The sequence below is a fragment of the Apteryx rowi genome, unplaced genomic scaffold (assembly GCF_003343035.1).
Source record: "Apteryx rowi isolate R43461 unplaced genomic scaffold, aptRow1 scaffold_58, whole genome shotgun sequence".
In the NCBI taxonomy this organism is placed as follows: Eukaryota; Metazoa; Chordata; class Aves; order Apterygiformes; family Apterygidae; genus Apteryx; species Apteryx rowi.
Window position 1 is genome coordinate 90,343 of NW_020450849.1, and position 25,249 is coordinate 115,591.

At 40.6% G+C, this 25,249-nt stretch overlaps 1 protein-coding gene across 1 annotated transcript in view; it reads right to left on the reverse strand.

Moving 5' to 3' along the window:
• Window positions 1–1,622: 1,622 nt before the first annotated feature.
• Window positions 1,623–25,249, reverse strand: part of MICAL2 (microtubule associated monooxygenase, calponin and LIM domain containing 2) — a 73,744-nt gene continuing 50,117 nt past the window's right edge. Inside the window, exons 14-20 of the mRNA XM_026082508.1 lie at window positions 24,653–24,852; window positions 24,143–24,255; window positions 19,890–19,961; window positions 19,152–19,301; window positions 8,035–8,221; window positions 6,836–6,924; window positions 1,623–6,162 (exon numbers count right to left, since the gene is read on the reverse strand). Of these exons, the coding sequence (XP_025938293.1) occupies window positions 5,776–6,162; window positions 6,836–6,924; window positions 8,035–8,221; window positions 19,152–19,301; window positions 19,890–19,961; window positions 24,143–24,255; window positions 24,653–24,852 (1,198 nt within the window). The 3' untranslated portion in view covers window positions 1,623–5,775. The remainder of the gene's footprint in view (window positions 6,163–6,835; window positions 6,925–8,034; window positions 8,222–19,151; window positions 19,302–19,889; window positions 19,962–24,142; window positions 24,256–24,652; window positions 24,853–25,249) is intronic.

The following is a 25,249-nucleotide window of genomic DNA, read 5'->3' on the forward strand; positions in this document are numbered from 1 at the left end:
TATAACAGCGTGCGGTGCCGGAGATCAGTCCTGAGGGACGCAGGACTCCTGAGTCACCTTTGTTAAATTCACAAAGAACTTAACCTACTATCCTCTTCCTCTAGCAGCATTATCAGGAACAACGCTCTTGCACTGTATCCCGTCTTGTCTACTAGCATGTCAGGGTACAGACTATTTACTGCTAGGTACCTATCCCTCTTCCGACAGGATCTGATAGCAATTTGATTTTTTGGACCTTATGCACCACCACAAGAAACCTGGACTCTAACATTAGCCCCAACTTTAAGTCATTGTGCTGATATTGTAGCAGGAATAAATGGAACAGTTTGTGAGACAGCATGAACACCTGAGCACCTCTAAACTTTAGTGCCACACAAATCACCACCTTCTGCAGACACAAAAACTTCTTCCGATGTTTTCATACCACCGTCCCTGTCTAAAATGGTCAAGTAAAGATGGTAAAAATCAGCATGCTCTGAAAACTGTAAATAGTGCAAAAGAGTAAATTTAGTTTTATCCACATGGCTTTGTTCACCGCAATTAAGGAACCACCAAGTACTGTTTTAAATGATATTTGCTGCTTCATGTTTTCATTATGCAAATCATCTCCTCCCGGGATGGTAAACTTTCTACTGTGGATGGTGGCTTTTTTGGCAGGAAGGAGGGAATAGTTCATTGAGAATAACATTTGTTGTTCTTTAGCAACTTTGTCTCTAACAATACTTCTAAAAAATTCATTTCTATCATTCAAGCAACTCTAGGGAGGCTCAGTTTGAATTAACTAAAAAAAAAAACCCCACACAATCTTTCCATTATTTAATTGGGACTATTCTGTTGGGTTTTGTTTTTTTCTTTGAAACACAAAGGAAGATATTATAGCTTAAGAACTGCAGAGTGAGCAAAAAAAAAAAAAGGATAAAGAGGAGGAAGTATTAGGAAAGCTGTTTTGGAGAACCTGCTGTTTAAAAAGAACCACAACACCAGCTTTAAAAACAATAATGAAAATATAAAAAACCCATGACAAAGCAAAGGAAAGCAAAGTAAGTAAATAGCGACCACCGTTATCAGGTAACAAGTCAGCATTATCCATGGCGTCCAAGGATATCTGGAGCTTGCAGATAGCACTCTGGAGGCAGCAGCAATGATAAAGCTTTACCCACAGTCATCACCTGTTTTTTCTGAACACAATGTAAGACCCCAAACACATTTAACATAGCATGACTATTATGACATTTGTTAGTATGTAAAATAAAAACACAAGGAAAGGTAACAGAAGTCCAAGAGAAAAGGTCAAGTGCCACTTGTGTCTGCAATGTAAGCAACCCCCAAGCACATCAACACCAACTTATTTCTCCCAGGAAGAATAAATCCCAGCTCCCAGTCTGAAGAGGATGGGATAACTCGTGCAGTATCTAAGGGTCAAGGACCCAAAAGCCCTTTCAAAACACGCGCACATGTGACAGTACCACCACAGGGAAGCCCACTGGGCCTTTGGGTTAGCCCCAGCAAAGATACCACGACAGCATCCACCAGAAGAGGCATTTGTGAAATGAGTGTGAAGTGACTGCTATCAAGTTTCTGTCTTCAGGATGTATTTTTAAAAGGAAGAGATGAAACAAGGAGACTTATAAAGAACTACATTTATTTTTGTTTACAGCAAATACCATAAATAAAGCTAAAACAATTTTCACTGTGTGCAAAATACAGAATTTCCATGTGAAAATTTAAATACAGAGTTAACTATTGAATGAAAGTATTCAATTAAGATTATAAAGTAGGATGAAAACAGAAGCTTTAGGAGGAGAAGGACAGAATCCTCACTGGCCAGGAAGAGCTAGGAAGACTCTGCAACAGAGGGTAAAACAACACAGCAACGGAAAGTGATTTGAAATGGCAGACCTTCACGTCACAGCCTTCATCTCAAAGCATGCCGAGCTTAGTATCAAAACACCCTAGTCCTAAAATATACAGAAAGTTGTGTCCTAGCCATTTGTGTGGGAAGCAATGCTTGCTTAAAATACAGAGAGGTTCCTGTCCGTGGGCATGGCAAGGGGACTTCCAAAGCCATTTTAGCATACCCGCACAAATAAATACTATTGCTTTGGTCACACAGACATCCAGGTCAGCAAAATAACTGACTCAGGTGTGTGGAGCGGGTGGATTAGCAGCAGATGTTGGTCACCTCCTGGGAATCGCGGCTCAGACCCATTCCCAAAGGCCCTTCCCTCTGGAAGGGACACTCCGCAGGGACGGCGGCACCACGACCATTTCGACCAAACCTACTGGTATTCCCCAGTCAGACTGCACCCTGGATTCTTGTTTGGGTTCATTTCCCCTTTTAGATTGTCAGCATGTGATTACACATCACTGGAATTTATATATAAAAATACAGATAAAATAATCTCTCAAATTTTTTGTGGAGAGTATTGGCAACGTCTCATGCAGCAAGACAAAACCATTAATCGAAGTGGCAAATGGGGCCTGGTTAGAGCTGATATTAGTTAACAAAACAATTCAAACCCAAACACACTCTGGTTATATAAACTTGGAGTTTTAATATTAAGAAACTAAAAATAGCATGCACATCTATTTCTGTTAAGCCTGCCTAATGTTACTTGGGGTGGAAGACTGGTATTTGCATTGCACTGGCTACTTTTTTCAAAAGTATAGTTTTGTATTACACTTTTTCATTATGAGAGCAAGAAGCGCTCAGAAAGCCCCGCACTCCTCAAACACTGCTGGGCTCATTCAGCATTTGAGCGCAGCGGAAGTAGGTGCCCACGCCAACCAGGAGAGTCAGCTGGCTCCTGTCCTAATCTTATTTTAAATCTTTCCTTCAAAACTTTAAAGGAAATAAGGCTTTTCTGATGAGAAACAATTTACTTGCCTAACTTTCCTTAAAGGCACAAGGAAGCGCATGCATGGACACAGAAGAGAGGAAACATGTTTCTACAGAGAGGCGAGACGGCAGCTTTGCTACAACTGTAAACTTCGCACATCACAGGTTAAGCGATCATGCCAAAGTCTCATCCATTAATATACCAGACACACACAATTTGCTCCAAAAGGGTCTTAAAAACCCGCAATTAAATGCCATCAAACAACAGTGTTAGTCACAAAAACATGGAACTGGCAAGCAGAAGAATCACCTGAGAGGAGCAAGGCTTCAGCCAGTGAGCGGGCGCAGCGCCGGGATGGCGAAGCAGACTGAGCCCAACGCAGGAGGTCGGCAGAGAAGACGGCAGAAAAGAAATACAGAACTGAACTTGGTTACACAGGAAGCCATCAGAGAGGTTACTTAGGCAGAAAGAAGAATCAGCCAAAATGAAACCGCCCTTTTCATTAAATTATGAACATGGACAAATAGGTATGAATCTTACTAATAGAGCTTTAAGATAACCAGATTAAAACAAACAAACCAACCAACCCTACCAATTTGACTGATACCAGTAAACAACCTTCCAAACAAAAGCACTTGCAAAAACCCAGGGGAATATGTAATACAATTAAGATTCCTCTGGAAAATGTTTTAGTTATGCAAGCTTTTTTTCTGAATTCTGTTGTGGAAGTGGGTTTTTTTCCTTTTATATAAATCTCTATAAAGCCAATACCACCTTTAGTTTTTACTTTCTACTACTAAGATTCATTTGCTTTAAGTTCATGGGCTAACAGATTTTCAAGTTTCTTGCTACTTCACCATTTTCTGTAAGTTTACCTTTATGCTCACTCTATTGAAAAGCAGATAATTCCTGACAGTGAACAGCAGCAGAAAATTTCAGGAAAAAATGTTCTGAAAGACTGTGCTGGTGACAAGCTGCAATCAAAACTGATGGCAAGTCAAATTTTAAAACTTTACCATTCAAATTTGATGTGTTGTAAGAGTAACATGGTAAATCACAATGCAGATTCTTTCCTTTTTGGAGTGAAACAATTACTGTCATTAGCAAATAATTAAAAAGTATACAGTGTTCTAAAGTACAGCTTTTAAAAATGCTCTAAAGAGGTACAGATACATTCCTTTGCATATATACAGATGCTTACCATGTTACTATAATGGCCCTGTCAAAATTCTAGCAAATTTTTGCTAAATACATGTTTGAGCATTAATGGCGATTTATTTCAAACAAATGCTATGTTATACCTAAACAATTTTCTTAAACCATTTGCTCAAGTTCTGTGTATATACTTAACATCTTTCCCCCCAAATATGTAAGCACTCTAAAACGTGAAAAGCTTTATCTTCACAGTTTAAAAAATGAAAGTCAAATTATCTGGAGGAAAAATCCTGTTTCTGTCATTTAGTTTAAAAAGAAAACACATTTCTTTCTAATACCTAACAAATAAGACCACTTCAAATGGTCCTTCCCCCTGTTATGTTAAAATCAAACAACTGTATGCCCTTAAGCAGCACAGTCATTTAAGATCACTGGTAGGTGATCCTCCACTTTGGTACTAACGGAATGCAACATTATTTCCTGATACTTTATGGTCTTCTGGCTAGAAATAAGTGCTACAGAAGCCTTCCATTTTAGGGTATACATATTATCATATTTATGTATTCACCTCTTTTCTGGTTAACTTCTGAATTTAAACATTTAGGTACTTGGGAGTCAGGGAGTGTGCTTACCTCACTGGCTAACTAGGCTGAGAAAGCAATCAGACTTTGAGATGTTGCTGGTGTCTCCTTGCCATTAAATAGCCCTATACCTGCCATTGACGCCTTCTGCTTAAGGTAGACCCTGATGAGAGACACCCAAAAGAAAACTACTTAACAGCTGCTCAAGATAATTCAAGTTCATCTTTCCGCCATCAGCTTTGCACACTGAAATGAATGAAAGACCCAACTAAGAAGTAATCTCCTTAGAACACGTTTGTACGTTTTTGTTATATTTATATATATATATTTGTTATTTTTTTTTCAGAATTCCAAATACAGTAGGATCAGTGCCTATCCAAGGYGCACACAGCAGTGATTTCAATTAGATACGGGTGCTCCGTAACTCAATATTCACGTAATCAGCCACCTAATGAGGAAGCTTTGACTTGATGAATAAGTGATGTCTAATTACACTACCAGTTTCTTTCACTTAAAATTTCAATCAAGCCTTCACTCAGCTAAGATTTGCTCTTYAAATTTATTTCAAAACTTTATATAAATTAGTAGTACAAATTATACCCACTGTTGACAAAGGGTATTACATGTAGGAAATTTTGAGGGCATGACTAGGAGCAAAATGAATTAAGTTTGTTTTTTTTTTAAAAACATATTCATGCAAGATATAAACCTCATAACCCAGAGCAAAGATGAAAGCAAGAGAAAAAGGAATGCGCCATATTCAGGTTTCAAAACCCAGTCATTTGTCATAAATATTTCCTAAATGTCTGAAAGAACACATATTCTTTCTTGGTCTAACAAAAAAAACAAAAAAAAAAGACGGGTTTTAAAATGTAAACCCCTCAAAATGGCCTGATCACAGGCAGGACAAAAGAGAACCAAAAAGAAAAGAAAAAAAAAAAATCTATAAAACACCCTTCATCAGTCTCGAAGTTCTGGAAATGTGTCTGGACACTGCCCTTCATACACTTTAACATACAGTACATTTTATATTGAAATTTTTGATTGCATCTAGTTTATATCAAAAGGAATCCTTCGTTCTTTTAAGTTAAACAATCAATCACAAAAAGGTTAAAAAAAAAAAAGGCTCTCAAGGAAAAAGCAAGGCTGTCAATTTTGAAAATCTGAAAGGCACAACTGAGCAAGGCACACAGAAGAATTCAAACCCTAAAGACTTTTTTCGCCCATTCAAGCACGTTTTCAAGTGATAGCTCTGCTTCCCGGTACATATGAGCAAGTACCTCTAGAAGAGCGCAGAGGAATGGCACACCGAGGCTCAAGAGTTCGTACAAATAGGTATAGTTATACGCATTGTCCCTGAAATGAAGGTTGGTAGCGTGCAGAAAACCATGCATCCAGTTAGACAGGCGTCTGGGAATGTCAAGCAGATCCCGTGTCACCCGAAGGGGCCAGCCTAGCGCCCCCCTAAAGAAGGAAGGCAGGATACCTGGGGACCTGTCCTCTGGACTGCTAGCGGTAGCTAAAGTGCTTTCTGGAGTGGTCTCTGTGGCTTTGCGGTCCTCTTTCTTCCATGCTTCTGTTGCCTCCTTACACAAAACATAAAAAAAATTGAATATACTTGGGGGGAAAAAAAAAACACAGAAATCGCAGTTTCTGTTACCATTTTCAAGTTATACATGACCTAACTCCAGTATTATGGTACTATTCTGTATCGATACCATTCATGTGACAGAAAGAGCATGCACTACAAAATGTTGAAATTGCTATTTGTTCTTAAATTGGACACCCAGATACTAATGAGACTATAACACTATGAATTTCTGCTGCCTAAATATTTCTGTATACACACTTCAGAGAGATGACTAAATCTTTTATTTTACTACATCACAAAAAAGAATTAAAGCAAGTTGAAGAAAAAATTAATGATGACAGCACCTAAATGACTGAGACAGGGTATGTTGGAGAACTTAGCAATCTACTTTCTGTGACAACTTCTTAAAAAAAAAAAAAAAACTCAAGTTAATTTTCATTTCTGACTGATGTCAAGTTCCACTTTACCTTCCAGATGAAAAGTTCATTTCCGTTGAAAACCAGACTATAAGTATGTCAAATTCACAAAACCAAAAAGTCATTTTTTTTAGTATTGATTTTGCTACTTTTGGACATTGAATAGAAAACCACACACACAGAAGTATTGCACCATAACCCAGATGAAGCTTCCTCAACATTTAGTGTATTAGATATATAACCAATACATACCTTTCCCTGGACCTGTAACGTAGCTCTTCTCTTTCTGTGTTTATTACTGATTTTGCAGTGTGTAAAATGAGGTTTACAGTAAAATTTACCTGTAAGAAAAAAAGTAAATGATACAATATTTTATCTGTACTTCTAAGGACTGAAAACCTACTATTGTATCTGTAAAAGATGAAATCAATATGTTTAATGGTCAGGCAGCAAAAAGAATCGGAAACTTGTTTTGCTTTACACCCAGCCTTGCCACTGTGAGGAATAACTCAGTCTTGAACAGATTTTTTTTTTATTATTTTTTACAGTGAACAGGTTTACACATTTGTTAAATGAGGTGAGACCATTTATCTACTGCAGAGGTTTGAAGTTTAATGAACAGCAGAAAAACAAGATTCTACAAATACCAAGTCAAAAACCGACTCAGGATATTAACCAGAAAAAAAAATCATTAAATAATCAGCTTAAAAAATCTTCAAAGAAGATTCTTTGGATTGCAAAAGAGCCATCTTTGGCTTTGCATCTTTGATCCTTTCATAGAAACAGATCATGTTAACAGTCCAATCTACTCAAAGCATTTGGAAATGGCAAGGGAATTCTGGAACAGTTTAATAATTTCTCTCTAAATTGGGGGGGGGGAAATCCCCTCCCACCCCCTACCCCCACAAAACAGGCTGTAAGTAGAATCTGGATACCATGATTGGAACCTCAATTTGTACAGAAGACTGAAATGAATTGTACTGCTGCTTGGGAAATACTATTGCTTTCAACTCCTGAGCCATAATATCTTGAAAGAAATAACCCGTATTCCCCCTATTTGTCTAAATCTGCCACTATCCCAACTTATTCTTAAAACTGGCCATTGAAAAAAGTGACTTATAGGTGAGAGATGAGAATAATTCCGTAATGCTGACAGCTAGAGAAAATCACCTCCCCCCCACCCCCTTTGAACTGTGATCAGTCAAACCATGTTTTGGTTGCTCAACTGATTTTCCACCACTGATTCCTTCATTTAAAACTCAAGTAAGTCATAACTGGGCTCTTTTGAAAGACAAGAACTGCAAACACAAGGAATCAAAGATCGAGCAGAATCAAAGCACCCACTCAATAGCCCTGCTGACTGAACTGCTTGGCCAGGTCTTTTTCTCCGGTTCCATTAAAAGCATCTTTATTCAACATTTAAAAATATTCTTAAATAGTTCCCATATTACCTTCTTCAACATCAAAGGCATAAATTCCTAAGCGGAGTGTTGTCGAACATATTTCACACTTAAAGCACTCCCTATGAAAGAAGTGGCCTTCCGCACTCAGCCGCTCCATAACATATACCCGTTTTTTGCAGAAATAGCAAATGTCACTCCCCCCTATAGACTGAGGAAATTCTTTTCGCAGAGACCCCTGTTAAAAGATAAAAATAGAGATGCATATAAAGCCATTGCACTACACCCAGATATAAATTATTAAGCGTGCAGCTGCTTTGGCTGCTTGACAGTTTTACACAGCCCCCCTCCATGCTTCACACAATTAAGCAGCCAGCAGCTCTTCATTGCTCATTTGCTGCAATTCCATAGATTTACATAACAACTCCCAAGTCAGACATGATGAGGATTTTAAGAGGCACGTTTTCATCCAGCTTCCACCCATTAGTTACTGACACTTTGTGTTTACACAGGTACATGAGTAGCATCTGCCCAAAACACCCATTCGTCACCCTGGACTCGGCTGCTTCAGGCACCTCCATCTAGTGGGTGCTGGCGTCCCTGTTTTTCCCGAGAGGGCAAAGGCAGATCTTGCCAGCCCCGGACAAGAGACATGCATTTGGAGCTAAGAAAACAAATACTCAAAACAGCTCAGTACTTAAGTGCTCCTGAGGAAAATCTGCTCTTGTGCTTTAATGGCCAGGAAAGAAAAACTGACAGTGTGAGATGCTGGTGCCCGAGCCACCGCTTCCGACCAGTTGCAGATGCGCTTCCCCTCTCAGCCATGTTCCTGGTGGGACTACAGCCCAAGCAGCATTCTGGGTGGTTTTAAAAATCAGTTTCATTCCTACCATGGATATTCAGAATATTTTAAAGAATGCAGCTTTTGAAATATGATCTATATTAGCAATGCAAAATTATTTTGAATGTTCTTCTTCAGTTTGGCCTATCAACTAACATTATTTCCCATGAACCTTGCGCTCTGTAGATATCCATCCAAAAGACACAGAAAAATAAATTATAAGTGGATTAGATACTGCTGGACTTCACTTCTATTAGGGGCAGGTATGACAATGTTACTTTGCATTACTGTATTCTGCCCAGTCAGAGGACAGTACAGATGAGCATCCTATTGCTACTGCTGCTGCCACCCCCACCACCCTTCCTTTTCTCCCATTGCTGTCTGCATGTACATGGACGCTGCTAAACCTCAACCTCCTCTGTGCCAGGAGCAGCACACAGACCTTCAATATAGCAGCAAATGAAGGCCTTGGAACAAATTTTTAATGTTAAATATAAGTTTCAATTGTCACTGTAACACTCTTGTGCTTAAAAGTGAGAATACTAGTCCAAACCTGCCACTAGGTAATCCATTTTGCTGTGAGGGATTGTTTCGCAGAATGAATTACGTGAACATTTCCAAACGAACAATCATGCAAGTGGAAAAGCATTAAGAATACATTTAAAAAATATATGATATTAATGGAACAGGCCAGAAAGATAGTTACAGTAAAGCTGAAGCAGTAGGAGTTTAGTGCGGGCTAGTAAGCAAGCATCATCACCRCAACACAGCCCCTTACTCGGCTTCCCAGTACCTGACAGCTCGGAGCAGAAGATGGAGAAGGAGAGTGGGAAATGGGGCAAGAATACGGAGCTCTGTCCAACGACCGGTTCTGAATTCAACACAGAATATTGCCAGAGTTTAAAGACAGCTTTCTTCAAAGTCAAGTGTGGTGATTCATTTGAATGTTAAAATAAAGGCATAGACATGCACTGAATAAAATTTTCTCTAGAAGCCTCTCTGATTAATAACGATCTTCTGTTACTAATTGCACCAGTAATTACATTTAATAAAAGCCTCCCGAAGTTTTAACTCACACAAACAAGTAATAAAAATATATATAAATAGAAGACATGGTGAGCAATGTTTCCAGCATATCCACACATCAGCATATTTTGACAATTTGTGCTTGATTTTTTAATAAGTGTTGGACTAAGACCTTTCATCGTGCTTAGAGAGTTCCACAATCCGGGCCTTAAGCTGGGGTGGCATTCTGGAAAACACTGCTCTTTTAAGTCAAGTTATTGTTTCTTCATGGGTTTAGCCTTACCAGTCCAAGGGGGGGAAGCTGTGGCTTGGGCCTGTGATCATTCACATACAGATTGACAAGAACTTCAGCCACAGCTCCAATTGCACGTGAAACCTTTCCTACAGTTATCTAGCCAGAAAAGGGGAGAAGATGAAGAATTGAAGCAAGAGCTTTAGTTATTTTTGAAAAAGAATTTAATGAGAAAAGGACAAAAATTATTTGAAAACATGCAAATGAATGCAAGCAGTGATAAAGACAGGCTATGAGAAAGAGCAGAGGCAAAGTCCAGCAGAGCATAAGCAAGTTCACGCGTGATCAGCATGGTCTGGCTGGTGGCCACACGAGGCGAGGCCTCCTCACACTTGCACGCTTCTCCCTGAGGACGATGGGGAAATAGCTGTTGGGAGCAAACGCAGCTTGAACAGCAAAAGGCCTCCAGACGTGTTCGCAGAAGGTACCAAACAGCTCAGCTGGGAGTTACTGACAGCACATGAAGCGGCTTGTATGAGATCCCTAAACTGGTAACCTGCTTGCAACGACTATCAGGGTTGGACCACTGTGATAGACTAAAAAATATATATTTTTCACTGAATTTTTGAAGTTTGGTGTTATACCTCAAAAAATGGGAGGAAAAAGGCAAAATGTCACATCAACAATCCCCAAACTGTAGCGTTTCATAGCACATTCTAGGAAAATGCCCTAGAAGTCCCATAAGGACTTGTTTTGTTAATGCTCACCCAAGAGTCGCTCTTCTCCTGCCAGTGACTCACCTCAACAGTAGGGAAAACTTGAGAAACTATGCTTGTGAAAGGAACAAGCTTCCGTTATCTGCTTAATTATACCATCAGTGTTAGACTATTTCTAACTAAATTAATCAAAGAGGACTGCAAGGAGACTGCAATTCCTTGGGCTGTGGCTCCAAACTCATCTGGGACAGAGCACTGGCTATCGGCTCCAGCCTTCCTCGCAACAAAACACTCCTGGGGACTGGAAAGTGAGCAAAGGTGTGTGTCGGGGGTGTGTGTGTGCGTGTGTGTGCACGGCAGGGGAGATGCTGTTTTACGCACTGGGGCGGCCAGGTCGCCAGAGCATCATCATCAACACTTGCATCAACATTATCCTCAGCTCAAGCTGCAGCAGATGTAAAATGATCCATCATCTCTCAAACGATCATCAGTTGCTACAAAATAGACCCTCATTGTTTCTAATCAAGTTTGTTTGGTTTGCCCTACCAAAGTGCAGAATATGTAGCATTTGAAATGCCTGCATGCTGATTTCCACAGCAGTAGGGACACCTTTCCAGTAAATAACACGAGCTAATGCTCTGTCACTAGGAGGTACTCTAGTTCTCTGATCATTGAGAAAAGGCTGCAAAGGCTTCACAGAATCATGGTAAGATTTGCTACCCTTAACAAAATTTACTACAGTGATTTTGATTTTATAGCCAAAATAAGATCCCACAACCTCTCTGGCAACCCAAAGGTAGCAAGAGTAACACTGGCATGGCCAGGACATGAAGCCAGCACATTTTTCTTCCAGCCTAGAGAATCCATGATCTCACATCTTACGCTCCATTAGCCCCTGACAGAGCCCAAATTTTAAGTCCCAAGCTTCCTAGTGAAATGAATTTTCCACTGCCACCACACCAACTCTTGCTAATGGAAGGGTTTTAAAATGTCAGGAGGTTACTCTGAAGAAAGGAGAAAAATATAAAGGCAATGGCATTCATGACATTTTTAACAAATTTAAGGCATTTTAGGAAATTTAAAAGCAATAATAATGCACTGTGGCTATTTTTCTCAAAAACTCTGATGTATAAAGATATTTTTGCTAATAAAAAATTCAAGTTCAGGAACTTGGGAACATGTCCAACACCTTACAGCTCCAAGGATCTTTTGAGTGTTATCCCATAATTAAGCTAGCCTTTAATATCCAGAGAGATGTAAAATATGCACGTTAAGATGACAAAGGCCTTTCAAAGGACAAATTTCTGTACTGCTTGGTTTTATTTAATTTAAGACTATTAAAATATCTTTCAATATCCGCACAACCTGTGGGGTAAAAACAGCAAAGTAAACTCATAATTGTATACTATAATGCTGTCCTAAATGGTACATTTAAATTAGAATCCAATACTGAAGTGAGATTACTTGCTCTTAAAGAAAAACTAAGTCCCCTTGTATTATTTAAGGTCACAGAAAGCCAAATTCTCCTCCTAAAATTCTGCACCTGTGAATATACTGAGCAACTTTTAGGCTGCATACAGCTTATTACCCCATAAGCTCCTAAGTTCAAGAGAGTGTTGAAAGTCAGTTGAAGCAGGAAGTTTACCTTGAACTAGTCATATGCTGAAGCAATCACTTAAGCAATAGGTCTATGCTTAAAGTGCAAGTATTTGAAGCACAGGAAAAGTATCATTGAGCCTGAACTACACCTTGCAATTCATCCCTGCAATCAAGGTTGCTTGATTTCTGTTCTCCACCCATTAGAGCAATCTGTGTCAACATTAAGCAGTCAAAACAAGAAAATTGCATGCTTACACATCCTCTTAAAATATTATTAAAAGGAAATGTTCTTGTAATGAATGTGAATGCACATTCCATGTAAAAGCAAAAGGAATTTCAATTTAACCTAGCTGCCAAAAGCTTGCTGACTGCTGTCACTTCCTAATCAACAACCACCAACCCAACGACTGTTGCTACTGACCAGCAGAGTGGGCAGAAAGCAAAGGGACTTGAGGACTAATTAGATCTCGTTTTACAGAAACTGCTTAATAAGGACAGACTGAGTGACATGCAGGAGGCCTTTCTGCCAGCTCACCTGTCCTGAAACTCTTTTTCATTCGAAAGCCTACACTTACCTAGTGATATCTCCCAGAACAGAGACCACAAATACAAACTCCGAGTCCTATAAACCCATCCTTAAAATAACATGAACACAGGCAACTACCAGTAAATATTTACCACAGAGAAGTCCAAAAATACATTATTAAATTAGCATGCACAGTAGTTGAAAGTGTGCACTGTGCACCCGAGATATTAAGTTTTATTTATATAGTGCTGTACTGTTAGCCAGTGTTTTATAGAGCATGATACAATTTTAATGTTCTGAAAAGTGTGAAGTGTTAAAAAGACAAAACAAGAGGGACAACAATTGAATCATGGAAGGGCACAGACAGATTGCTTGTTATGAAATCAAGGTAGCAGATGCTCCCTGAACATTCAATATTCTTAAAGTAAAAAACAGCAGTTAAGAAATCTGCACCTTGGAAAAATTCTGCTTGAGAACTAAAAAAAGGTAATCCAAAAAGTGGTTCGTGTAATTCCAAGAGGAAGAGCACTTAAGTTTAGTTTTACCTCCCTTTGGCAATTAAAGTCAGCAGTGGTAATGACGAGACCGAACGGACCTCACCGAACACGAGGAGGACGGGAACAGAGGCTGCGCACACCCGTTAAGGCCTGACCAGGGCACCATCGAGGTAAAGCCACGGCCCTATGGATGTTGGTTCAAAGGCCGTTTTGTCCATCCCCGGGACAGGATTACCTTTACTTGCATTGCTCCCAACACACATTGGCACAGCCAGCTCCTATGCATGTAGGTCTGTCACTGAATATATGTAGTCCTACGTATTTACCAAATGAGGTGAAGCTAAATTTAATGTGCCGGTGACAGAACAAGCTTTTTTAGCCTCCATAGCGCTTCTTCACTCTGCCATTACCTCTGGAGAGAGCATTTTAAATTATAGCAAACTCAGACTGAAATCAAGTCAGCACACCACATGGAACTATGGCTGCACCATTTTAGTACAATGGCAAACTAACCAAAGGCTGTGGGTGCATTTTAAATAGAACACTGGTGATTAAAACATCCAAAAACAATCACACAGGTCAAATGTTTTCTGAGAACAAAAATGTAAAAATCCCAGTAAAATTATTGCTGCTAAAGAGTTGCCATACAATTAATAGCCTACTTCTCATGCGCTAAAGGGTAGTTCACACTGTCTTTTATTCTCTGTACAGTGTCACAATAGCTCTCCAAAGCCAGTGAGCAACAGGCCCTAATATTTTGAAAACCGTTATTCAGCCTAAAACCTGACACACGCAATACCTCCCAGATCACAAAAAGCAATAGGTAAATTCAGGCGAAAACTGCAGGGGATTAGGGGATTACCACAGTGCAGCGCCTGCCAGGCTTGCCGTGCCCTTGAAGGGCTTCGCGCCTGTGTTTTCCTGGGGAACGAGAGGGGAAGGGAGACTTCCCACCGCCCCCGCCTGATCCGAGAAAGTTGCCTTTACAGCTGCAGGGCAGCTCTGTATCCACCTGCGCGGCTACTGCTGAGGCTGCGAGCCCAACTTCCAGCCAGCGTCAACAACACGGGGCAGAAAAGCCTAAAAAGATCCTGATATTTTTCTTGTATTGAGTGCTTTTTTTGTTCCCTCATACAATCCTTAGATGCATCCTCTGTTTAAAATAATCATCATCATCCAGGTGCTTCCCTTCAGGCTAGGCTGATATTCCTATGAAAACAAAGACAAATACTGCCCAAGCCCAACCAACCAACGCCAAACTATCCAGCTTGCTATATAATGCTAAGAACCTCATTCTCCTAGGCCTGTCTGGGGTATTATCCAACAACAGAGCATTTAAAAGTAGCAGCAATGCAAAATTAACAGGATTTTTGCTCAGCTCCTGAAAGATATTTGCTCTGTTCTTTAGCTGTCTATTTGAATTATTTTAATGATGATTTTCCTCTTACAAACATGCAGAGAACAAAGTAAACTTTCATTCTTATGTGAAATACAGGCTATACAGCAAATCCTCTGTGTGAAGGCAGCTCCAAGCCATTTCTCAAGAAGCTTTAGCGTGAATTTGGGTTTTACAGGAACAACCCGTGAACAGAGTACCTGTGTAGAAGGAGCAGCGGGGGAAGCTGGACCGACAGACGATGGAGAAGAGGCAGCAGCTGAGCCGTGAGGAGGAGGGCAAGGGGGAGCTGGGGGCCGAGAGTGGGATAAGCCTTTAGTAGGTAGCTTATTCTGTGTAGAGCAGAAACAGAGGAGAGTTATCCAAGAGAGAAGGACATTAGCAGAGGTTAAGAGGATATTTTTACAATCATGCATGGAAAAAAAAGGTTAGGAAGATCGTGTCTGCACAATTCTGCTCTGGTCTGTATTCCTGCACAGTGAGGAGCCTGGCAAAACGTTCATGTCAAACAAAACTGTTGTGCTCGGTTCTCTCATCAAAAATATTTCCCAGGGACAGTAAGGCAAGGCAGTGCTGAGGGAAAACATAACAAAGCTCTAAACACTGAACGGTCCTTGATGGAGAGCTACTGCTCACCAATTCATTAGAAATCCTGTGAGCTACCAGCAAATATGTAAGCACAAGGCATGATTTATTCTACCCCATTTCTCTTATGCTGAAGTATTCTGACTAGCTTTATGATTGTGTAATACCTCAATTCAATTATGCAATGATATTTAAAGAAAATACTACCAGTTGCACTGGAATCTGAACCACTTTTCAGATCCACCCAGGATGAAAGGAAACTTAAAAACAAAAATGCTTCCCCCTCCCCCCCCCTTCAAATTCTTTTATACACACACACACATACATATTCTAACTAGCATTTCTGGAGCTGCAAAACCTAATATTCACCTTTGGAAACTCCATACATCCAAACATTGAGGCGAGATGTGCTGCCTTCTCTTTAATGTTCTTTTTATGGAATTCCCTATTTGCTATGGTCTGAGCCCTCTTCTGCAGTAAGAGCCACAAAAGGAAAAGCAAGAAAAGAAAAAGAAAGAAGGAGATTTTAGTTATGTCACATACATTGTCAGAACACAGCAAGTATGTAGAAAGACCTTTTATTGTCTTAATGTAACCTAAAATCAAGAGAGAAAAGCCAGCTTATCCAGGGAAAATATAGCATACAGATTAATAAATGCACTTAAGAGACAGGAAGTAAAAGAAATTACTTGTCACCTGTTTCATTTTTTCCTCCAGGTGCTGAAGACGCTCAAGCACTCCAGAAAGTACAAATGCAGCAGAACAGGCGGATGTGAGAGTTTCAGAGTTTTCTGAAAGACTGGGCTGGGTTTCTGCTTTTCCTACAGTCTTTGCTCTCCTGGCCATACGGTCAGAACCATCTAAAGACTGCTTGGGTTCCCTGCCCTCGCGTTCAGTCCTAGCTACCACCTGAAACTGGGAAACATGAAGTGAAAAAGCCTGCTTTCGGCACTATCCTGCAGCACATGCAGCTTTTCAGGATGCTTGTTAAAGCGTAGCACAGCCATGCACACAGTGAGAACTGAAGGGTTCTTCTGAACCTCACGGCACTCTTCGTATTACACTGCCTGCTGTGCAGCTCATGCTTGCGTCCATGCACTGAGATACGTTAGTGCTGCATAACTTCTGCAGGTCTTGACATCCTTCTACAGGTTTCTCCCAGTTTTTATGAAAAAAAACAACCCCGCAGAATAGCATCAGTGGAAAAGAACATGACATCACCTCTCCTTCTAGGATTTTTAGCAAATTGCATTATCACAGCCTGCCTTAAACTAATGAATCAAACTGTAAAAACATCAACAGTAGTCTAACTCTGTCCTGAGTCAAGCTATAAGGTATTTCAGATCTAAAGCACTTTATGAGCAGTTTGGAATAAGGCTCTGAATTTGAATCACCATATAAAATGGCATTTGAAGTAAATGAAACAACTGGCCCAGCTCAGCTTTGTCAAATTCAGTTTTAAAAGTGACTTTCCAGTTGGTCTTTTCATAACAGTTTTCTGCTTCATTCCAATTGGCCAACTTGAATAAATTCACAAATTCCCCAAATTTCTCAAAATTAAAAATATTATGTTAATCAACATATGGTGTGCTGCTGATACTACATAATAAATACACACCTTCCCTTAAAACAGTTCACCACCAGCTTATGAATCTGTTAAAAAAAAAAAAAAAAAAAAAGCAAAAAAAAAAGCCATCTGCAGATCTCCACGTGTAATTCAGATCTCATTTTGCTGCAGACTGTTCTTAAAATGCCACTACGGAATATTCGCTTCTTTTCAAAATTAAAATGTAAAGTGAATAACAGTACTATTTGCTATGAGATTTTTTTCACTGTAATTTATCTCTTAATATTTCTAAGGTATTAGAAAATTTTGCCCTGTGTATGTGACACTGGAAATAACTTCCAGCAGAGATTCTCACCACAAATTCCACTTAAAGATATAGAAAACCTGGGCATCAATCTCAGCTTTCAATTGCTCAAGCTTTTATCTTCAGCATTTTTGCCAGTTTTCTTGGGGTTGAAACTCCCTTTGCCTTATCATTACAACAGCTCAAAATGTTGAGCACATGCATGGACACTTTTCATGTACTGCAGTGGTTTTCTTGGATGCAAAATGTAGCTATGCAACTATGTTCATACAATCTGGAATCCAGGCACGATAACACAGAAATCCAAACCCATATGTTTTTAGTGTGCTTTACATGCAGTTACTAACTCTTTCAGATGATTTTCTCATCTATTCAGAGAAGCACAAAATAACCTTCAGTGTAATTTTCACAACTCCCTGCTAATACAGCTGCTAAGTATGCAAATTACATGCAAATTTAATGTATTCTGTAGTTATGCAACAACATCGAGTCCCAAGCAGTTAGAGGAAGAGCAAGCTTGTCAGATGCAACCCTGATGAATTCCTACCTGCCTTTTCAGCTGAGGTGGAAGAAGACTTGGATCCTTAGGTTTAGCAAAGCGAGGATTAACAGGAGGGCCAGAAGAAGATAGCAGGGCTGGACTATCTACTAGCTCCTTGTAAAGCATTTTTCAAGTTACAAACAAAGACAGAGTGGGGGGAAAAGAAAAAAGAACAGGAAGACAGTAAATAGGATCCCAAGATTCTTCTCAAAAGACAGAAGCAAAAGTTGCTTACAAAGATAGGTTACTGCAGAGCTTAACAACATGTTTTGCAGATTTTTGATGGCTACCCACTTGATTACTCCCTTCTACCATCACAGGTGTACTTAAAATTCAGTATGCCCAGTATTATCGAAAAGACGCTATCATGAAGAGTAACACATAAGGCTTCCTCCAACAGGGCCAAGCAAACCCTTGCACAGGTGTCGCACACAGTAAGCTCAGGGCATTGACAAGCAGCTACGCAGCATGCGAACAGCAATGGTTCATGGACTGAGAAAGTCGCTTAATAACTACAAGGCCTACATTTCTTGAGGACTTAAATATGTAAATAAACAAAGAGATACAAACACAAAGAATTAAGAAAACCATCACACTGGACATAACATCAACATCTTGCGCATCCTTCCTTCAGATCTTCTAGGATGACACATCTGAACTCAGCCAAGCTCACCAAAGCATCCCACTGGTTAAATGTGATTTTGAGCTTATCATCGATACTTTGACAGCACAGGATTATTTTYAAAACACCACTAGTTGCACTAAAAGCAAACTACAAAAAAACCCTGTGAAAGTTAGGAGTGTATGCTGTTGTGGCTAACTGAGCAATGGGAATGGAAGCTGGACACATCTTTCCAAAGATTATGATCCGTTCTCATGCTTTCTATATATTTTCCGCAAACAAAGATTCCACTGGTTATGTAGTGTCCTTTACTCAAGAGTATGGGGAGGCAGGGGGGTGGGGGGGGAGTACTTCTGCACTACCACAAGCAGTCAACTTAGACTTCAAAAAAAACAAAAAACAAAAAAGCAAGAATCCTATAGACAGGCTTACAAGAGTGTTCCAGAGACTACAATTCTGCTACACTTTATTAATATACAATATATAAATATGCTATATTAATATGCAATGGGCAATCTATATTCTAACTGGTCATATTCGTTCCCTAAGCACTGAGAGGAATACATTTCATTTGCATAAAGTACAAAAAAAAGAAGAAAGAAAACCTACTTCAAACATATTACATATTCATTTTTCCCCTCTGAAGTCTGCATCGTGTTTACACAGAGGGACTCCAGTTTAATTTCAAAGATGACTTACGTTCATTTATAACCTACCCGCCTCCGAAAAAGTGTATTTGGAGCATTTTCTTCAAACTTTGCCAAGAGCTGAGTTGCCATTGATTTAACTTTATTCTGGTTGACGCCTTCTCTACCATCACTCGCTTCTTTCCCAGAATTCGACCCTTGACTTGAAAAGCCTGAAGCCTGCAAGGAAACAACAGACTGTTTTCCTCACATTTATATGTGACACTGATGAAGAGAGAAAGAGAGATAATAATGTCCTTACCAGCAAAAAAGGAAAGAAAATGCAGTCTACAGTATATTAAAAAATGACACTGCTTAGCATGCAAGAATCACTAAAGATATATTTGCTTTGTTCCCAGAGCACAGTGAGAAAGGGAACGTGAATTGGTACTGGTGATAAACTGGGGAGTCACAAAATAACTCGTCAGAGAGAGGGAGCAGAAACCAAGTGGCAACACAAACCTTTTCAAAACTCTTCAGACAAAAACCTGTTTAAACGACTGAGTTGGAAAAAGCAAAAAAAAACAAAACAAAACAAAAAAACCACAATATCTCAGATGTTGTTGGGTCAGAAAGAAAAACAGTGCCATTTGGATAATAGTCTCTTCTCTACCAACTGGTTTAAGGAAATTTAGCTCTTTTTCAGCATACACCACGGTGAAAATCAGGATTTTAAGATGGCAGGCATTTTGTCCCCGCACGCACGCGAGGCTGCGCCCTGGTGCTCAGCAAGGAGCCTTGGCTGTGCCGGCACCACTGGACACCCACCTCCTCGAAGGCACCAAAAAGCCCTTTCCGACGTCTTTTGTTAGTCTCATTTTCTTCTGCTTTCCCTTCAACCTGAAACGGCAAAGTCAAACAAAGCACACGGATTACTGCCGTGGTTACTGAACGGACCCAACCAGCTCTGTCCAGATTATCAATGCTCATAACCAGGGAAACGTGGCCCGGCCACTGCTGAGTAACGCGAGCAGAAGTGCCCACGTGCCGGGGCGCTCACTACACCTGTGTGCCGCGCTGGGACCCCCCTGGAGCAGCTCTCCTGGCCCTAGGGACGGCAATCGCGTGTTTAAAAGCTGGCCTGTACCCTGAAACTGGGCACTCTTACTGGACTCCGCTGGGGGAAGAGACGTGCTACAGCATGGGCTACTTCGTTTATCTTAATTTAGATTACATTGGTTTCCTGATAAATAACAAATCCAAAACACCTCACTCTTGCACTATCGCCTCCCCGGCTCATTCAGCCTAGGTTCCTGCATGCCTGCCCACAGTGGAGACGACTCTCCTGCTTCAGAGCAATCATTGGCTGCCTCAGAGGTTTGTCTCCCTTATAATGTTCATCTCCCCGACTATGGTTTTACATAGTACTTAACCAAATTCCCTGTTTTCTGCTCATGCTATGCATGTATTTAATTATTTTACTGAACTAGACATCACACAAACAATAAACAGTACCTTATGCTCAGTCTGCACAAAGCTTCAAAATAGTCAATACTTAAAAATTTGTATCATTTCTTGTTACATTCGGTCTTAAAAAGCTGGCACAATTTACAATAAATGACACATATACTATAAGAAATATGTAGTTATGACTTGGAGAGCTTTTTTGCCTGGTAAATATTATGGTAGGTTATATTTTCTCAACAATAAACTACATTCCAGTCATTTGCATTTGCTCATGCTATCACTCAGTGATTGCTCAGTCAGCATTAAAAAAAAAAAAAAAAGGATAAAGAAAGATCAAAGACTACAGGCTTCCTTGTTGTATGTTCACTTTTTATAATAAATCATTATGCAGTGAATGGAAGTAATCCCAAACAGCTTCTGGGCAAATACCAGCAGAATCAGATGACAATATTTTGATTGCTTTGCATGCTTTGGTACACTGCCTTTCAAGCAGAAGCCCTCAGCAATCTAGCTCTACACTACCTATAATCATCAGTCTACCAAGTAAGAAAGAACAACGTAACAGTACAATATATTCCGCACAATACTCTCTACCACATGAAAGCAGAGTTTGCCTAAGTGAATGAAGCAAACGAGATGTTGCCTTTCAAAATCCTACATAAAGGGCTTTAATTACCATATTTATAAAGAAGTGAAAAACAAAGCAATGTAATTGCCTCGCAAAACGCCAAGAAAGAGGACTGTGTCCTTTACCGTGTGAACACCTAAATGCGTTTGTTAGTCTGCAGCGCGGGAAATCTCAGTTCCTCCACAGCGCTGCTGACGCCAACAGGGAAACGGAAAACTTCCCCAGCCCGGCACCCGCCGCCAGGCAGGCATGTGGCCACGCTCACTCCGGCGCCCGCTTCCCCATCTCCCACAAGCTCTGGGCACGTACACGTCCCTCGTGCAGCCAAACACAGGAACAAACCAGGCGGCACGGAGAGCCTAGAAGTGACGCCTTTCCACTCCGGCTAGTTTTGGACAGCGCGGGAGACCTAAGCGCTCCTGCTGCCGTACCTGCATATTGCTCAACACCGCTTTCTGCCGGGGAACGAGCCATAAAACTGAGGTCACGGCCAAAGTCTAACTCAAGCAGCTGCTTTCCAACAAGCTTCATTTCCCAGCTGGTTTCAGGCAGTTACGGCCTTCGCGAGCCTCTGTCCTGAACCGAGCAGGGTGTTTAATGCTAAGCTCCCATGTCCCATCCCACGACAAGGTGCAAAGCCTCGTATACAGAAGCGATCTTGATACTCCTGCTCCTTCGATTTGGAAAACGCTGCTAACATTTCTCCTTTCTAAGGAGCCCTGCAGTGCGAAGCCAAAGGGGCCCATCAAGCAAATCACTTCACACTTTCCTGTGGCACCAAGAAATACACACACCCCTTGCTATGGCAGAGGGGACACTGCACGTCAGACGACTGGACGACTTTGCAGCGTAGAGCTCTCCTCACTACTAAGAGTCTCTTCTGTGAGTAACTCAGGGAAAACAACAACGCTGTGGGCATAAAAAAAAGTTTTTCTTCTAAAGGAGTCACCACAAGAAAAAGCAATGTTTATTTTGCCTACTTAGTTTCTCACTGTTTGGTTAGCTGGGAAACATGTCCCTTTGGTTTGTGTACATGTGGGTGGCAGGGAGAAGTTATTTCCTAACAAGGACATATGAGGTTACTGGGCAACTGACTCCACAGGATTTGAAAGTGTGTTTATGGATGGAAAATATTCAAGACATAAGTCAGTCTATGAAAAATCTGGACATTCTAGAGTAGTTTTTCAGGTGACCAAAAAAACCCCCAAAAACAACAACAAGAAACCCCAAACTTAGAAGATAAGATAGAAGCAAATTTAAAAATCAATATATTAAAACAGTGAAAACTGTGGTGCATACACATACTCCCATTTTTTTTATTAAGGACACTGAAGTGAAAAAGGAGTGGGAAATCTGTACTTTTGCAAGTGTTTGCATTGGCAAATACTGCATGAGGAAGCAATAAAGTAAAGTATGAAGGAGGTCTGTTTAAAAAAAAGAAGAAGAAAAAAGGACTTAAGTATTATCATGGTTGCTATATAGTTTCAGGCTAGCTCAGGAAACTCAAACGTTAATCAGTTTTGGATTAAGCTGTTTTGCAGAGAACACAGAAGTTACCAAATTAATTTTGGTGGCCAAGGACATGCTGCTGTGTAACCTGTGTTGGCTGAAGGGCAGCAGTTGGATTGGCGCAAGCTCCAGAGAGACGCTGCTGACTTTGAGCCAGATTTTGCAGACACTCCCCACTTAAAATGAAGTTAAAATGAGGGTAGGATTCACTGTGAAAGCAAAGCCCCTCCTCAAGGTCTCTTTTCAGAAGAGGACCAAGTTAATGAATAGACAGAAGGTAAAATAGTTTATTACTGAATAATTTCATTAGAGTAACTGTTAAACTAAATCATAGGAAACTCTTGAAGTTATCACCCATTCAGAAATATATAGACCATACTCTTGGTGTCCTATGCCCAACAGCATTAACTCAGATCTCCCCATCTCCTCCAGGCTCTGTAGTCCTCGATGGCAACAAGGACAGGCATGGATGTGGTTTTTTGGGGGGACATGAACAGCACACGCCAACACATTTTCATTAATAAGTGAGAGACAGAAATATATATGGGTCTGCCTGAATAAATCACCATCTCGGAGCCAGATCCAGAGCCGTGCTAGCAACTCTGCCCAGTGGCCGTCACAGCTGCAGGGTTTATACATCCATAAGGGTCTGGAGGGCTCCCCTTCAAAACTAGCTGTCAATACCCAGAGTCCTGACAGCATCCACAGACTGTCCAAATCACCACTTTAGTTAAAAAACAAGCAACCCTCCAGCCCCCTCAATAATAAGCCTTCCAGAGTTCTAATAATTATTTGAAAGGATATATAATATTATGGCCACAGATTTAACTCCAGGAATATAAAACTACGCTACTACTTTTCTTAAAGACAGCAATAACCATGCTTAGAAAAATTCCTCTTTCCCACATCTTCCTGAAAATCTATAAAACACAATGTCTAGCATTGTGCAAAACCTCTTCAAAACACCTGCTGGAAAACTTCCAAAAAGCAAAGTTAAAAGAAAATACAGGTATTGGAGCCAAGCTCTGGAATGCTTCAAGTTGAAAACCACAGCTTATAAACAAACTAAATGAAACATCTGCCCTTACATTTATTTACATTAAAGAGGATTGACATGGACAATGAATACAAATACTCCCCAAGTACACCCAAATTCTCACTGGGATTAGGAATTTTTCATTTACAAATGCTTAATTGCTTCATTGGGACTATTATTAATGTTTCACTGATTAGACAGTGACAATGTTTCAGGTTTAGTATTACAAACATCATAGTGATCGTGAGTGGCTGTGTGTATTGGCTTTGTTTACTCAAACAAAGCTGGAATCTTACTTTATTTTTTAATATGCTCACAAATCTCTTTCTATGGGTCTTTTAAAATTCCAATATATAAAATACTTCCTTTTGAGCCCAAAAGTTTCTTTTTGTCTTTTAAAAAGAGAAAGTTTTATAGGGCAACCCTTCCCTTGCAACTTACCTTTGGTACTCGTTTTCTTGGCAAGGTTAAATTGATGTAATTATTGAAGATCAAGCTTGATGATTTTGCTGAACAAAGGTCATTATTTTCTCCATTTTGCTTGTCCCCAGCATCTGTTCAGAAAAGACTGCTTAGCGTATACATTCTTTTTTTTTTTTTTTTTTTTTTTTTTTTTTTTTTTTTAAGAAAGGAAGAGAAATGCCCAGGAATGAAGACAGAGTAGAGACCATGTCATTCTTACAGGAGAGTGACTCTGGTGACCTGATACATGAACTTGATACCAAGCAGTAGTTATCCAACTGCTCCTGTTCCCCGAAACCACCCCGGACCTGCAAAACCCTGCTCTCAAACCACGTTTCCCCCCTCTCCCTGCTGCCTTTTCTAAGTGGGAGACGACTCCTGCAGAGCAAAACGGGCACGCGAGCGTTGCCATCGGTTTGGGAGCCACCCGGGGACGGCGGCCCCGCTCCCCAGCTCCGCGGAAGCCGGAGGTGTCCGGGCTCAGCTTACCCACGGCCCTCAGCGGCGCGCCTCTGAACAGCTCATAAAACTTGGAGAGGTACATGACCATGCTGAGCTTGTCGGGCTCGGCGGCGGAGCCCACCTCCTTCCCCGTGGTGACTGGCGGGATCCCAAACTCCCGTTCGGCCACGTCGAACGCCAGCTGGTTGTTTTGGACAACGTCCTCTTCATTCAGGGAGTCGAAGTCGCTGCGGGGACAAGGCGCTGGCGTCAGTGGGGGTTTGCTCTTAAAGTCATCAGAGCCTCGAGGAGTATGTTTAGGCTAGCGCTTTAGGAAACATATGCTACACATGAGCACATGCACTATATTCTCTTTGAAGTGTTACGCACATACTTTCGGTGAGGAGCTCCTGTCTATGTCATGGCTGGATTTAGCAGCACACTAAATACGTACGTCACACATCTGGAACCACATTATCTAATCCGTTTTCTATGGGACTTATTCTAAGACTTCACTCCCTTGAACAACTTCCAAAAGCCATGATTAAAATAAACATGTAAACAAATAACTAAGCTCCGGACAGGGCAGTTCCCTTCTCCTCATAAGGAACATGAGCTTCTGAACCCGCAAAGTATTTATTCCCC